At 42.4% G+C, this 16,599-nt stretch overlaps 1 protein-coding gene across 2 annotated transcripts in view; it reads left to right on the top strand.

Moving 5' to 3' along the window:
* Window positions 1-16,599, top strand: part of WFS1 (wolframin ER transmembrane glycoprotein) — a 53,068-nt gene that overhangs the window by 4,923 nt on the left and 31,546 nt on the right. Inside the window, exon 2 of one of the 2 annotated variants that reach the window (XM_027836585.1) lies at window positions 3,891-4,112. In XM_027836585.1, the coding sequence (XP_027692386.1) occupies window positions 3,896-4,112 (217 nt within the window). In that variant the 5' untranslated portion in view covers window positions 3,891-3,895. The remainder of the gene's footprint in view (window positions 1-3,890; window positions 4,113-16,599) is intronic. The other variant, XM_027836586.1, reaches the window with a different exon arrangement.

The raw sequence follows: 16,599 nt of genomic DNA, 5'->3' as shown, positions 1-16,599 counted from the left end.
TGGTTTTTGAGTGAGGGAGTATATTAGTCAGATTTGGAGATTTGGGGGACATAGCCATTTTTCTGTTTTTAAAATCCTGAGTGTGTCTATGTGGATATGCTCACTAACACAAGCTTATGTGCACTCCTGTCTTGTGGTGATGCTGAGTCCCTCTTTTGACCTTTGAAGCAGATCTGTGGGCATGGGTGATTCTCGAATTTCCCCACAGATGTTAGGACTATGGGGCTTTATTCTGAGGAATACAAAGGGTGAGCAAGCCCAAGCCATCTTTGGATGGGGACAGTTTAGATAAACATAAATACAGGAGTTGTTAGGATTCCGTTGGAGTCAAAGATTACAGTCATGGGTATTCATTAGTCACTCTCTAGCTGTTACTGTGTGCAATTCCGTTTACCTTCCTTGAGTGAAGGGACTAATAGCATCAGCCTGCGTTAGGGAGTAAGGTGGCGAGAGCACGGTTCTCTTGTTTAGTCATTGTCCAACTCTTTGTGACCCCATTTGGGGTTTTCTTGCAAAGATACTAGAGTGGTTTGCTATTTCCTTTTCCAGCTCATTTTACGGATGAGGAAACTGAGGCAAATAGGGTTAAGGGACTTGCCCAGGGTCACACAGCACGTAAGTATCTAAAGCTGGATTTGAACTTAGGAAGATGAGTCTTTCTGACTCCAGGCCCAGTGCTCTGTGTAGCACCTAGTTGCCTAGAGCATGGTACTAGGAAGATTATATTGGTAAGTGGTTAAGGTTTTGGTATTTTAAAGCTGAAAGGGACTAGAGTGGTCATCTAACCTTTTGTTGTAATGGGCCTCTCTTTAGGGCAGTCTGTTGAAGCCTGTGAATAGCTTCTCAGAATTATGGTTTTAAATTCCTTAAACAAAATGCATAGGAAACCTCCTCTATGCAGTGCACTGTGCTGTGTACCAAGGGAGATAAAAAGATAAGTGAACTGTAGTCCCAGCCTTCATGGGGCATATATTCAAGGAGTGCTGGCTTTCCAGGGCATTTAAAAACCTCAGTTTTCTTCTTTATCTGTGAAATTACCATTCTGATGATCATTCCTATCTTTTTAGAAAAATAATTTTTGAGTTCTTTCTTCTGAATACTCTGTACAGTTTAAATTTGTAGTGACATTCCAGCCAGATTAGACTATGAGCTGTTCCCTGTACTTGAAACACTGTCTCCTCCCTCTGTATTTGCACAACCCACCTCCTGCCCCCACAAGACAGTGTGTTTCAGTAGAAAGAGTGTCGGATTTGGAAACAAAGGACTTGGGGTCAATTCCTGGCTCATTCCCAAGGAATTTACACACCACTGTGGTCTTGAAGTTGGCTGGGACACTGATGTGATGTGATTTGAACTCAGGTCTTCCTGCCTCCAAGGCTTGTCTTGTACCCATGATAATATACTAACCTTTCCAATTTATAAGTGAGAGAGAGGAAGTAAATTATACCAATTCACAGATTAAGAGTAAGGGACTAGAACCCAAGTCTTTTGATTTCATGTAGAATTGGAGTAGGAACAGCAAAGTCCTATTTTTCCCCTGGAGCAGTGAGGCCCCATCCTTTCCCCATATCCTGATTAGGCAAGCCTTTCCCCTATGTTCTTAGTCCTAAATGCTGAGCAAGCAACTACTTCCCCATATGCTGAGCAGGCAACTACTTCCTCCATATTGCTGAATAGACAACCTCACCACTCTGTAGCCCACCCTATCACCAGTGACCTGGTGGTCAGGGGACTTTCCCAAGACTTCACAAGCTCAATAAGACTCCTCAATACCCGATAGTAACTTACGTGATGTCAAAGTCGCCATTTACATCTTATGTATATGGTAATGAAGGTACTCTCAAGAGTGAAAGTATGGCTATTTCAAGATAGCCACCCGGAAGACCCAGTACAGCGCAGGCGCAAGTCTTTTTTTGCTTGTGTAGCACAAAGAATATGCCGTAGCAAATTTCCCTAAGTTACTCCCCCTTCAGCTCTGATATAAGCAAATCCCCATTCCCCTTCCACCCAACCAACCCGTATCCTGAGCTGCCTGGTTCCATTTGCTTTTACGACAATAAAGCCCTGCTTGGAAGGACTCTGGCCTTGGTATTCTTACCGACTCTGAACTAGCTGTCCCACTGCGGAATCATACTAACCATGGTCAACTTCCTATGAACATAACCAGTTGTCTGTGCCTGGGTGGGCAGTGACAGCACACCACTGCCATGCTCGTTGCTTATTTTTATCTTCTAAACAGCTGGGTGCGTGTTTTCTGAAATTCTCTGGTTAGTAAATATAGTTTCACAGTGATTTCTGCAGAAGTTGCTTCTTCACGTGGCTGACATTCTTCCAGGACTTGAATCCATTTAAAGGTTGGGAATAGCATCTTCCCTCAGTGCCCAGGTTTGGCCTCCAGGGTCTGTGTTCCAAATGGTCCCTTTAAAAAATATTACTGTGTTCATACGAGTAATTTTTTGTTGTAGTTGTTCTTGTAACAGTGGTAGTATTTTCTAAGATTAAGTGAACTTATTTGCATGGTGGTCTCACAAAAGGGGATAAATTTGAATGAGAGGCGATTCCTATTGTAAGTCACAAAGACGGCTATGGAAATAGGGAGCTGAGGACAATTTTCAAGGTTATATATTGTGGTAGAAACTCCATATGAGAGACAGTGGATTAAATCCATTGTGGCAGTATGGTAGAATGGAAGACTGGGCCGTCGACTTAGAATCAGAGGAGCTGGGGTTCAATCCTGTCTCTAGCTCTTGCCTTCTGTGTGACCTCATATTTGGATGTGATATAAAGAGCACTGAATTTAGAGTGAGAGGACCTCACTTTGATTCTTGGCTCGGATACTTGTTTGTTATCTGTTCTCAAAGACGACCATGCCATTAGGGAGGTGATGCCACAACATGCAAGTGAATTGGATTTGAGGGACGAGAGCTGTGCAAAGTCACCAGCCTCAGTTTCTCCTCTGAGCCGTCTGGGTCCAGTGGCAAGACATAGATCAGAACTACTGGAGACCCCCCTCCACCCTGCTACTTACCTATGTGACCAAAGACAAATCATTCAACTTCCCTGAGCCTCGGTTTCCTCCATTATAAAATGAAGCAGTTGAACTAGATGATGTTGGAGGTGCTTGAGATGTGTGATCCTGAAGTGACCAGAGTGGTCTCCCTAAAGCATACGTGTGAATACGTCACCTCCTCCGTGCCTTCAGTAAACTCCACTGACTCCCTAACTAAATATAAAATCTGCTCTTTGGCTTTTAAAGCCCTTCCCAACCTGGCCCCTTCCTACCTTTCCAGTCTTTTCACACTTTACTCTTCTTCACATATCTGACAGTTAAGCAACACTAACCTTCTTGCCTGTGGCACTGCCATCTGGAGAATCCGTGCCTCTTCACAGTCTGGCCCCCATCCCTGGAACATTCTCCCTCCTCACTTCCACTTCCTGCCTTCCTTCAAGACTCATATCAAATCCCACCTTCTTCAAGAAGCCTTTCCTGGTCCCCTTCCCACTGCTAGTGTCTTCCCTCCAAGATGACCACCCATTTACGTGGTCTATTGGAGAATCTTGTCTATATGCAGTTCTTTGTTTCTGTTAGAATGGGAGATCCTCGAGGTCAGAGAATGATTTTGCCTTTCTCCGTACCCCCAGCGTATAGCACAGTGCCTGGCACATAATAAATGCTTAATTAAACCTGTTGACTCACTGCCTTAGTCTGAGATTCTGTGATTTCAAGTTCAGCTTTCTTTCTGTTTTGTAACTGAGTTACTCTGATTGTCATGGATATAATATGTGTGTGTGGATTTTTTTTTTCAGAAGGAGGAAAATGCTCCAAATAGATTAAGAGAGTTGGGGGACTGTGGTTTTGTCCTCCTTAGACGCTTGTTTGTCTGTTTCAGATAGCATGGAGCCCGACCCAGCTCCATCGAGTCCATCTCACCTCCAGTCACAACATGGGCGGTCCCAGCTCAATGCAGCTGCTTCTTCAGAGCCAAGAGAAGAGGTTAAAGATCAGAGGCGTGGGCCTCAATCAGGAGATGGCCCATCCTCGTCACCCCCGGCTGCCCCAGCTGCTCCAGCTCCTAGGCATCCCGCTAGCCAGGAGGGAGTAGAGAAAAATGGTAAGAAGACATAGAAAACTACTATTAAGCTGATTTTTTTTTGTCTTAAGCGTGTTCCTTTACTCTGAAATTTTCTCTTCTAAATTTCCCTTATGCAAATGTACTTGTCTTTTATGGGCTGTTCTCTCTGCGTTGTAGGATGATAACTAGCTAATTTGATAAATTAGCCCATGCCAGTGTTGCTGGGTACAGAAATGTAAACAAGACTGTTTATTATCATGAGCTCTACAACTGGGAGGACTTTAGAAATCATTGCATACAATATCCTGATATTACATATGGGGAAACTGAGGCTCAGAGAGGGATAGCTATTTATCTTAGATATCACGCAGGTGGCAAATAGCAGAGTCAGTATTTGGACCCAGGTCTCCTGCTGCCATATTCAATGAGTGCTCTTTCAAAGCCACCAAGATAACTTACAGTCTGTACAGTAAACTTTGACCCCCTAGAAAACCTACTTTTTAATCCAGAGGAGTAACCCCTTGAGGGATGAAGTTCAATGGCTGTGGTGGGCTGGCTTAGTATGAAAGAAGATGATTTTTAGGGTATGGAACCATCAGATCATGCTGCCCTACATGTAGGTCCTGCTCTCCCCTTGAAGAATAATTTTGATACATACAGGGTGTCCTAAAAGTCTTAGTGCAGTTTGAAGCTTTAATAGTTTGCCATCCTCCTTGTCACCAAGGCAAGCAGCTCATTGGCATCCCCTGCTGCTCACTTGTGCTCTCCTCACATTTCCAGTCTGCTGTCCAGTGTTGTTCATTCAGTACGTATCTCCTCTGTCTCCTTCTCTCTCCACTCACACAGCCACCAGCCACCCTGGTATGGCTAGACCCTCATCATCTCACCTCCTAGTTGGTTAGCCTGCCTACAATCTCTTCTCCACTCTAATCTGTCTTCCACTCAGCTACTGACGTTAAGCTACTAAAGCTTAAAACGGCACTGAGACTTTTGGGATGCCCTGAATATTGGTGGAAGTTAAGAAGGGAGTGTATGACCTTATGGTCTCTAAGGTGTGATACAATCTGTAAAAAACGGAAAGCTTGCTGAATTTGGAGTCTGAGACCGGAGGTCTGAATCCCAGTCAACCTCACCAGCTGGGTGACCTTGGGCAAAATATTTCCCCTTTTACCAAAAGGTGGATTAAACGAGGATGACAGTAATGACCGACAGTTCTGTGAAACTTTGAGGCTTGAAAAATGCCTCAGACATTATTTCATCTGAGCCTCACGGTTTTGGGAAGTAAGTACTACAGATCTCCTTGTTCTTTTTTATGGAGAAACTGAGGTTTCCAAGTGAAGGGCCCTGCCATTGGTCCCCCAGTCAAATCCCTGTGGTCTGAATTGTGTGATCTCTCTGTGTTATTGTGATGCTGGAATGAGATCATGTGAAAACAGCTCTCACATCCAACTCCTTTCCACTCACGTAGCTTAAATTCCTCATTCTTTACCTATTGCCTGGATTCTCCCAACAGCCTCTTAACTGGTCTCTCAGCTTCACTGTCTCTCACTGCTCCAAGCTGTCCTGTACACCATTGCCAAAGTGATTTTCCCTAAATGCAGAATTGACCATGTGACTTCCCTTCTTATCCGACTGGAGTGTCTTCTTATTTGCCTCTACAACAGAATATAAAGCCCTTTGTTTAGCTTTTAAAGCTGTACACAATCTGACATCAGCCTGACTTTCCTATCTTGTTAAACATAACTTCCTTTCCCAAACTCTGCATGCCAGCCACGCTGGTCTTCTCTCTGTTCTTAACTCAACATCAGTCTTTTTTTTTTTTAAGTCACATCCAACTCTTCAGGACCCCATTTGGAGTTTTCTTGGCAAAGATACTGGAGTGGTTTGCCATTTACTTCCCCAGCTCATATTACAGATGAGGCAAACCGGATTAGGTGACTTGCCTAGGGTCACACAGCTAGTGAGTGTCTGAGGCTAGATTTGAACTCAAGGAGATGACTCCATCTCCTACCTTCACGTCCTGACTTGTCTTCTATGCCTGGAGGCCATCTCTGGTCATCCTGACCTGTATCTTGGCAGTGGAGCCAGATGGCTCCAGAGGGGAAAGTGAGGCTGGTGCCCTTGCACAGCCCTCCCTCACTTAAATCCAATTCACTTTTATGTCATGGCGTCACCTTCCTGATGTCATGGTCCTCTTCGAGAACGAAGGACAAGCAACAGTTAGAACAGCAAACCTGGAATGCCTCCTCTCTTCCCCTCTGCCTCACTGGGGCCTTCTTTTCCTTGATGCAGTTCAGTCCTTGTCTTCTTCATGAAGCCTTTCCCAGCCCTCCCCACCATCACCACCAACTTCTGGTGCCCTCCCTCCTGGGCTGCCTCACACTGAACTAATGAGTTTATATTGGTATTTATTGATTTTATATTCACATTGCATATATATACTTGTCTCCCTCATTAGATTAGAATGTAAGCTTCTTCGTGGGAGGGATTGTTTTAATCTTTGTACTTGTATTCCTAGCGCCTGGAACGTAACAGGCACTTCATACCTACTTTTGATTAATGAGAAGAGCTTTGTAAGCATCACACAGAAGTAGGGTCATATTCGTTCCCCCTTGTTTGGGCCCACCAGCTATAAGAAGAAATGCTAAGGCTGTAGCATGAGAGTCTCACCAAAGATAGTCTCTTTGCCTTTGGGATGAATTCAAATTTTAATTTTCATGGAAGAAGATTATCAGATTGAGCTTCAGTCACTCCTCTCTCTGTCGTATCTTGTTGTTTATCATCTGGTTTTCATGAGCTGTTGTCTCAGGGTTGTGATGCAGAAAAGAACCTTTTTTATTTTGGTAGAAGGAAGCCGTATCCTTTGATGCTAAGCCTCTGGTCACGGTGGCCTCTCATTGAGTGAGGTCAAAATGATTCAAGCCAGCCTTGGCCAATTGAGTTCAGTTGTGCCCCTTTTAAAAGTTCCTGCCCTCGCATGGATACTTCACATCCCACTTATTCCTGCAGCCTGTCATCATTGCTGCAGTTACATAAGCAAATTCTCCTGTTCTTAGTATTTAGCTGTGTACTCTGACCAATATCAGAGGATCAGGGGGTTTAGCGTCGAAAGGAACCTTGGCAAATATCTTATTCACGTCTTTCTCCTTCCTTAAAGAAGGCCTCATGGCAGAGGCCATAAGAAGGATTCCTGCCCTGAACAAGAGGGTACATTGGATCCCTTCCAAGGCCTGTTTTTAGGCTAGTAATTCTCAATGAATTTTTTATTTCAGTTTCAGGGAAGGGATAGAGTTCTTCAGGGGTAGGAAGGCATTACTGATAGATTAGAAATGAGCCTTGGAGAAACGCAATGTTGAACAGGGGAAGCAAATTAGCCCAGCTGGATGAGAGTGGTCATTTGGTGGAGGGTCAAAGAAATTAGAATAAGGAAAGAGACCTTGGAGCTCATCCAGACCAATCCCCTCATTTTATAAATGACAAAACCAAAGTCAGAAAGGTTAAGTGATTTGTTCTGTAGGTTTACACGAGTAATTAAATAACAGGGCTAGAATTTGAACTCAGATCTTTTAATTTTAAATTCATTGCTCTTTTCCTTTCCCCACCCTTCTCTGTCAGATGACCAAGGTAGATTGATGGTGGATGACGACCAATATGTAAGACACAGCTGGCTTGAAATTCATGGTGGTGGTTATAGTGATACTACTTCATGTTTTATATATGGTTAATAAACCATATGATTCTGGTTAGGCATTATGGTTAGAAAGTGCTTTGCGTATATCAACTCAGGGTTCACCAGATCACAGTTGATCTCTTTGATCGTGCTGCCCCAACTGCCAAATAAAGTGTATCTAATAATTTTACTTTGTTGTGTGTAACACACCAGTGATTAATCCTTTAAACTTGATGTAAAAAAACACTATTGTACACATTAGTGGCACTGTGTGTGTGTGTGTGTGTGTGTAAGGAAAGAAGGAAGGAGGGAGAGAGAAGGGGTAGAGGGAGGGACAGAGAGAAAGAATTAGAGAGAGAGAGAAATGGGGGTGGGGGACAGAGGGCAAAGAGTGTTGAGCTTGAAGATTCAAGACACTTAAAATCTCAGCTTCAGTCCCAGCTCGCGGTAACTAACTAGAGGCAAGCCACTTCTCCTTTCTGACCGTCACTTTCCTCCTCTCTTAAATAGTTTAATAATGCTTAAATACTTGCAAGATAGTTGTGGGAAGAGTACTTTCTAAATCTTAAAGTGAGGGCTGAGATTACAATGCCTGCCTTCATGGAACTTACTTTAGATGGAATGCAAACTCCCTCAGGGTAGGAATTGTTTCTTTTCACTTCTTTCCCCTCTCCTTCCTTCCTTCCTTCCTTTCTTTCTTTTTCTTTTTTCTTTTTTTCTTTCTCTCTTTCCCTCTCTATCCCTTCCTCTCTTTCCCTTCCTCTCTCTCCCTTTCTCTGTCTCTTCTCTCCCTTTCTCTCCCTTCCTCCCTCTCTCTTATAATGGGCATTTAATAATATTTGTTAATTGACTGCTAAATTGAAATCAAGTAAGTCCCTTCTCTTCTCTGGGACTCAGCTTCCTGCTTGACTATAAGGAGCCTTTCTATGTCAGGCAAAAGAGTTGGAATTTATTTTTTAATAATAATAATTGCTAACATTTGTGCAGTACCTTAAGCTTTGCAAAACACTTCATATATATATTATATATTTGCATATATATATATATTCTTTGCAAAACACTTCATATGTGTGTATATATATATATATGTATATATCTGTGGCTTGTGGAAGGAAATGTTTCATTGCCCTGTGGTCAGTCTTAGATATTCAAATCCCTGCCGCATGGAATGAAAGGGAAATTTTCATTTTTTATTGATTGACCAAGGATTTGAAATGTCTAAGGATACCTTCTGTATCTCCTCCTATCAGCTCCTACAGAAAGGCTGGAAAATGGGCCTCTGTTTTTCTCAGCAAACTCAGTCTTTCCGACTACATACTGCATATTTCTTAGCACCATGTAGAATTTTTACAAAAGTTAATCCCGTAGTAGGGCACAGAGTTATTGCAAATAAATGTAAAAAGGTAGAAATAGTAAACACAACCTTACAAACCACAATGCAATAAAAATAGCAATCTGTTCAGGGAGCACAAGCAAAAGACATTAACCCCCCCCCAAAAAAAAATAAAAATAAAAAAATATGAGCTAGTTAGATCAAAGTCCTAAATTGATGCATTAATTAGAGGGGAAAATGAAATTTCTCTTTCATCCCATGCAATAAAATGAACTTCCTAAAACAGGAACATGGGTGGAGATCTCTTCTGTCTTCCCATTTTATTTTCAGTTTCCTTTCCAGGGGATCCAATCAATCCCTTTGCATTTCATTCATCGATGTGTACATTACAGTGAGTCTGAGGAAACTGACAACTGTCATCTACACCTGTCACTAATGCCATTTTGCTGAGAATTCTGGCCTCCGAAAGCCTTGTTTCCTCCTGTTGTAAGACTACATCTCTGACATGTCCACTCACTTATGACCTCCAGCTTAGCATTTCCATGGCATCTTTTGACAGTGTGAGGCCCTTCAGTTCCTCCTGGTTTAAGAACTTTCAGGATCAGGATGATTGACACAACCCCTTACACCCACCAGCAATTTTGACTTCCTTAGAAGAAATCAAATAAACACTCTTCTCCTCTTCATTCCTAAATAAATAGTTCTTTCTAAGTTGCTTATTAACCTTCTGCTTGTGAGACAAGAGCTCAGGTCTTCCTGATTCCAGGCCCAGTGCTGTATCCACTGAGCCACCTAGCTGCTCTCATATTTATAGATAGATATAGATAGTTATAGATATATATTTCTCATTTTTATATTTCTCATATGTATGTATATGTACAGATGTATACACACACAAGAAATGTATTACAAGAAATCTAAATATATATAATACACACACACATATGTACACCCACATATGCACATATGTAATAGAAGCTTCCATCCAAAAAGATGAGCATATTTTTAAAATATATACTCATCTGTTTCCTTACTGTTCCTATGGGACAGATAGGAAGGCATGGGCCAGACTCCATTTTATTGACTGACCAAATAGAGGGTAAGACATCTGTGACCTTGTACAAGCAAGAAACTGGTGAACCAAGTCCAAATGCTGGATTTGCCCTTGGTCAAAGTGCCATACACATGTGAGTTGTTTGTTTCTCGTCTCTAACAAGTTGGGCAATATTGAAAACAGTAATGAAAGTGCTTTGTAAACCTCCAAAGGGTTACACGAGTCAGTAATTCAACATATTTAATTTAGTACAATCATTAAGGTTTATGAAGCAGTTTTATTATCCCCATTATTAACTTGTATTTATTCAGTGCCCGCCTGTGTTTTGGCATAGAGGAAGATGTAAAAGGCTAAAATTTTCTTTTTTAATTTCCCTCGTGCCTTCTTCACAACCACCCTGTCTGGTAGGAAGTGCAAGCATTACCATTTCTGAGGAAGAAAAGAGACAGAGAATTAAATGAGTTGCCCACAGTCACACAGCTAGTAAGAGCTAGATCTGAGACTTGAACACAGGTCTTTTGATTCCCACTGGAGTAGAGTCTCTGACAATGAGGAGTTTATATTTCGGGGCTGTAGCCACTAAAGCGGCCGGCTATTTGTGTAGAAGCAAGGATTTTGTATGTAATGTATCCCTAAATGCCTATTGAGTTAACTTGTCAAATAAATGTATAGCTTCATGTCCAAGACTAAAGTATAAGTCTTTGATCTTAGCTCTTAAATAAATCACTTTACCTCTACCACTTTACCTCTTTCCTGAATTCCTGTTTTGCTTATATGTACAAGGAGAGGCACTTATACAAGTGGCCTCTGAGGCCCTGTCCAGCTTGCCTTTATGCTTCTTTCTCTGAACCTCATACAAAACGATACTATAATAACACGTGCTAAGTTTGGGGTGGGTGGGGAGGGGAGACATGGGGAGAGGTAAAAAGTACTTTCTTAAAAACATAACAGATGGAACTGATACTATATAGCATGACTACTTTAGGGACAGATTTCTCCAGATGGTGTAGAATAATTAAAGGCAATCATAGTTGTTCACTTTTACCTGGTCAATCTTAACCTTTCCCAGAGCCCCCACAGCACAGCACTCCATCCAAAAACAGGCCCACGCTACAAAAAGATGAGCTGCTTCTGCTGTTATAATTATTATAATTACCATCACACAGAGCTTCATAGAATACAAAATTATTTGCTGCACCTTCTACAAGATAGAGATTTTGACATTGACTGTCTAGATAATCAAGTTCATTTTGCTGAATTCAGTTCAAAAATTAAAAAAAATTTAAACATCCAAGAGAATTTAGCAAACTGCTGGGGGGGGGGGGGCGGTGTATGAGAGAGAGAGAAGGGAAGGGAAGGGAGAGGGAGATGGGGAGAGAGAGAGAGGGAAAGCTAGATGTGGAGAATTGGCTTAATTGACTTATTTTTTTGAACATTTTCCATTTAGACAATATGGGCTTGGTGGTCAGGGACTCATGCAATTGCCCAGATAAATGATAACTCCTTTCCCTTTGGTGTGGGTCCTTATGAGACTCACAGAACCTCACTTGAAAGGGACAGACAGGCAGCAAGCACTTAATATGAACTTACTTTAAGTCAGGCACTTCTAAGATTTAGGGATACAATGAAAGGCAAAAAAAAGTCCCTGCCCTCCAGGAAGCAGTCATGTAAGGGTGCAGGTATTTATGTAGTAGATGGAAGGTCATATGAAAGGAGAAGGCACTAGCAGCTGGAGGGATGTGAAAGGCTTCCTGCCAAAGATGCTGGAATTCCTGAGGCCGTCTCATCCAGCTCATACCTGAACAAGAATCTTTCCTACAACCTGCTCATTTTCCTTTGCTTAAAGAGCTCCAGGGAGGGAGAATCCCCCTGGAGATTCCTGCTCTGCTTTGGGATAACTAATTTTGGGGTAACTTTTCCTTTGTTCAAATCATACCTACTGCTCCTACGTCTGTCCTGTCAAACTGAGAAGAACAAGTCTAATCCTTATTCCATGTAATAGTCTTTCAAATAATTGAAGACAGATACACTGCCCTCCCCCTTCCGCAAAGGCTTCACTTAGTGCAGTATGATCAACATTGACGTTTAGACACAGATTGGCATTGAGTGGAACTCAAAGCTAGGAAGACTTGGGTTCTGTCTCACCTGTGACCCATACTGGCTCTGTCGCTTAGTACCCCAAGGCAACTGTCTAGCACTGTATCTGAGGCGGTAGCACCGTCCTGTATTCATAGTTTTGGCACCCAGGAGTGCCATCTCCTGTGCCAACAAAATCCTAAGCCCAGCCATTATTACTGTCTGTGCATTTATGTGCCTCCTATGTTTGAGGCATTGTGCAGGGAGAGAGGAGGCAGCGTATGGAGAACAAAAGTGAAGCGGCCCCTGCCCTCGAGGGGTTTACTTTCTCTAGGATATGCAGCCTTCAGTCCTTTAACCAGTCCTCTTATGTCTTGATTTTGAGACCCCATAGCGTCCTTGTTGCCCTCCCCTGCATGTCCTCTAAGCCTATGGTATCCAAAGCTAAACAAAGAATTCCAAAGGAGCTCTGTTCAGCTCAGAACATCATCTTCCTAATCCTGGCCACTGGGATAGATTTTTAGAGCTGGAGGGGGGACCTTAGAGTTTATCTTTCCAGCTCCCTCATTTTACAGAGGAGGAAAGTCAGGCCCAGAGACTTGCACAAGATCACGGAGCAAAGCAGTGACAAAGGGAAGAGAAGTCCCTGGTTCTCCTCAGCCCTTGGACAACACTTCCACTTCTCTACAACGGAAAAATTACTGTTGTTTATTCCTTCAGTCACATCTGACACTTCATAAGAACCCAGTGGACCATAGCACACCAATATTGTCCTTGGGGTTTTCTTGGCAAAGATACTGGAGTGGTTTGCCATTTCCTTTTCCAGTGTTGCCAAGGATCCCACGGCTAGGAAGTATCTCTGAATTGGGATTTGAACTAAGGTCTTCCTGACTCCAGGCCCAGTGCTCTATCCACTGGCCCACCTAGCTCCCTCGAAACTAGTATCCTCTTTGGCAGCCACAGGGCAAATCGGATTACTGAATGACCTAGGGGTTAGGGGTAGTGAACCCGCAGCCTGGAGGCCACATGTGGCCCCTTGACTGAATCCAAACTTCTCAGAACAAATCCCCTTAATGAAAGGATTTGGTCATTTTAAACTCATAGGCATATGGAAGTGATTGTTGATAAATCAAAATAAATTAATAAAAAAATTTGAAAAAAAAAAAGAATTTGGTCTAACCATTAGACCATAATCAACCATGCCTTCAAAGAACATTTTATAAGAACTTCAGAGTAAAAAGACACTTGAAACACTATCAACTCCAGCGCCTTCATTTTAAAGAGGAGGAAACCCAGTTCCATACAGGATATGCCTTGGCCAATATCACTTTGAGTTTTCTCCTGATTGCTCTTCCAAACAGACCAGGCTGTTTCTCCCTGCAAACCAGTGCCCAGGTCCACTTGGGAGTGTCTCTTTAAAGAACTGAGTTCTGGAACTCAGCAGCAGGCTTTGAACGACCATTGTATGTGTTTTCAAAAAGACGGCCCCCTCCCAAGTGGCTTTTAAAATGCTCATTGTGCAGCAGTGAGCACAATGGGGAAAAAAGTACAGATTGCTGCCAAAATGCTTGTTTTAAAAATTCCTCCTCCATTCTTTCTTGTGACTTGTAGAAAAATCATTATTAAATAGTCGCTGCAGTTCCACAAGTCTCATCACACCTACACTGTATGTGACTTAGCCTTGTCTCGTGGTGGGGAGGGAGGAGAGCTGTCATCCGTGGGACCTGATGCACTTAAACCTTACGTGGGCCCAGCAACAGGCAGATTGCCATCTATAACAAGGCACTGAATGGGACTGAGCCCTTGGGGCTTGCTTAGAATCCCTGCACCATTGACTGTCAGAGCTGGAAAGGCAGAAAGTGTAAAGGGGGAACATATTCTGATATTCTTACAACAGACAGTATCGGAGCTGGGAGGGACCGCAGTGATCTTGCCCATCCCCCTCATTTTACAAAGGAGGATCAGGACATTTAATAAGGAATTTTCCATTCCCTTTTTCCCTCACTACTTTACTCTGTGACTTTATCCAAGTTGCTCCTCCTTCCTGTGCCTCAGTTTCCTCCTAGTACCATTTATTTATCGCTTTAAGAATTTCAGAGGGCTTTTCATATATTCTCTCGTTGGATCCTACAAACAACCCTGTGAGGTAGGAACTATTGATAGCCCTTTTTTTTTTTATACAGATGAGGAAACAGGCACAGAGAGGTCAAGTGATTTTCTTAGAGACACACGACTAATACTTGTCTGAAGCAGGATTTGAACTGAGGTCTTCCTCATTCCAAGTCTAACATTCACCCATCTAGCTACCTCTCCTTGTAAAGTGAAAGGGTTGAATTAAACTGACTCAGAGGTCCCTTCTAGCTATAAGATTTTTGGGGTTCTTTTTTAAAAATTTAATTTTTAATATTCATTTTTTAAAATTTTGAGTTCCAAATTCCCTTCCTCCAGCACCTCCCCCCAAACACTATGATACCCATTAGATATGTGAAGTCACACAACACATATTTCCATGTTTGCCATGTTAGGTGTAAGATTTTTCTATGTAGACTTCTGCTGTCCTACCTTAATCAAGCTATATACCTGGAACGTTCCCATACCTACTATGTTCTGAGGGCCCTTCTAGCCCTCCCATTCCAGTCCTTAGCATGGTGCCTGGCACATGGATGTTGACTGACAGACTGACATTCTTTGCCCTTCTAGACTACAAAGCTTGGATATATTCATGGGATTAATACCAATTTAAGCATGCCAGATTACAGCTAGGTCCAGATTATTTCAAATGAAGAAACCCCTGAAGTGGTTGTATTATTTGAATTTTTACTGCATATTTCCATTAGGCTGTGACCATTTACCATAGCTGACATAATTATAACTTCAAATAGTGTGAATTCTACTGCCCACAACCATTTTAAGGCCTTCATTGTTCGGACCAATCAGGACCTCACTGTTACGGAACTCAGGAAACTTCTGGAATGAGAGTAGGAGGGCCCCTCATGGGAGGTTGAAGCTGGTTCCTCAGAAAATCAAATGCAAAATAATGCAAGCAGATGACATTAAAAGCTATTAGAATGCTATTTCTTTTTTGTTATACAATGAATATGATCAAGGTTTCCTTTTTTTTTCTTTCTTTTCTTTTTTAAAGTACATTAGTGTGGCAGGTCAACCAGCTCCACAGTAAATGTTGTGAATCAATTCTTAGTAATTCCTCCCTCTTCCTCAGGAGCAAATCTAGTCCCTGATGACTTTGGCACTTAGCTTTGTTCTATTTTCTGCCCCCGTCCCACTTCCTTCCTCCATTTCCCTTTCCTGTTATGAGTTTTATGAAGAGAAAATGAATTTCTTTTTATGTCCTTTTGAATATATGACCCTGAGTCCTTTCTCGCACTAACATTCTGTGTCTAAAATATGTATGAAAAAATTGTTTATATACTATATCTGAGCATGTCTTTCCTCTACTCAAAAACCCTCAATGCTTCCATTGCCTCCTGAATAAAATGCAGATTCTAATGCCTGACATTCAGGGCCTTCTGCAGCCCAATGCTCCCTTGCCTTTCTGGCCTCTGTGCACATTTCTCTTCTCCATGCCCACTTCACTGCTAGACAGCCAACTTAGACTGGTCTCAGTCCCCTTAATCATACCTCAGTGCCTTGCTCAAGCTGATACACCTGGAATGTCTTCCTTCTTTGCCTCTTGAATCCTTACACATCCCTTAAAGCCCAACTCAGAATTGGCTTCTCTGATCTCCCCCAGGTGATAACGACCTTGCTCCTAAGACTTCATCCAGCACTGTTGTCTTGCAGCTCTCCAATGCATTTATCAAATAGTATTATCATTCCTAGTTTGTGAAAAGTCTCATCCTTCTGTTGGTCTTTGTGCTAGCCATGGTCTTGACTCTTAACTAGACTTTGTATCCCCTCCAACAGCTAGCATCTCATGACCTCCACTTCTGTATAGAATGTAAGTCTCTTGAGGAAAAGGACTGTGTGTTCAAGATCTTTTTCATTACCCAGGGTGCCTATACAATGCTTTATACAAAGTAGGTATCCAGATATTTGACATTCATTCAAAATCAAAAGAACTTCCATCCCTGGAACTCTTTGTCTTCAGGGACAGAGACTGTCCTCAGCACACATGTCTTTCTTGAGCATCCTTTTTGGTTCAGGTGACCTCCACTCATATAAGGTGACCTCTGCCAGCCCTAAACATGACTTCAGCGTGCCATTATTGAAGGAGTTCATTGATGGCTATTGGGCCTGTAATTTCAATGAAATCATTAGGTTATGAGCAGGATTTCCTTGGGTGTAGCTTGTGGTGTGACTTCATACAAATCCCTGAACTTGTGTTATGTTTTAGGAAGCCACATTAGGGTCATTCCACAGAGACCCAGTTGGC

Source organism: Vombatus ursinus, unplaced genomic scaffold (genome assembly GCF_900497805.2).
Source record: "Vombatus ursinus unplaced genomic scaffold, bare-nosed wombat genome assembly UNPS02014818.1, whole genome shotgun sequence".
NCBI lineage: Eukaryota > Metazoa > Chordata > Mammalia > Diprotodontia > Vombatidae > Vombatus > Vombatus ursinus.
The sequence above is the reverse complement of the archived record's forward strand: the minus strand, read 5'-3'. Positions and strand labels throughout refer to the sequence as shown.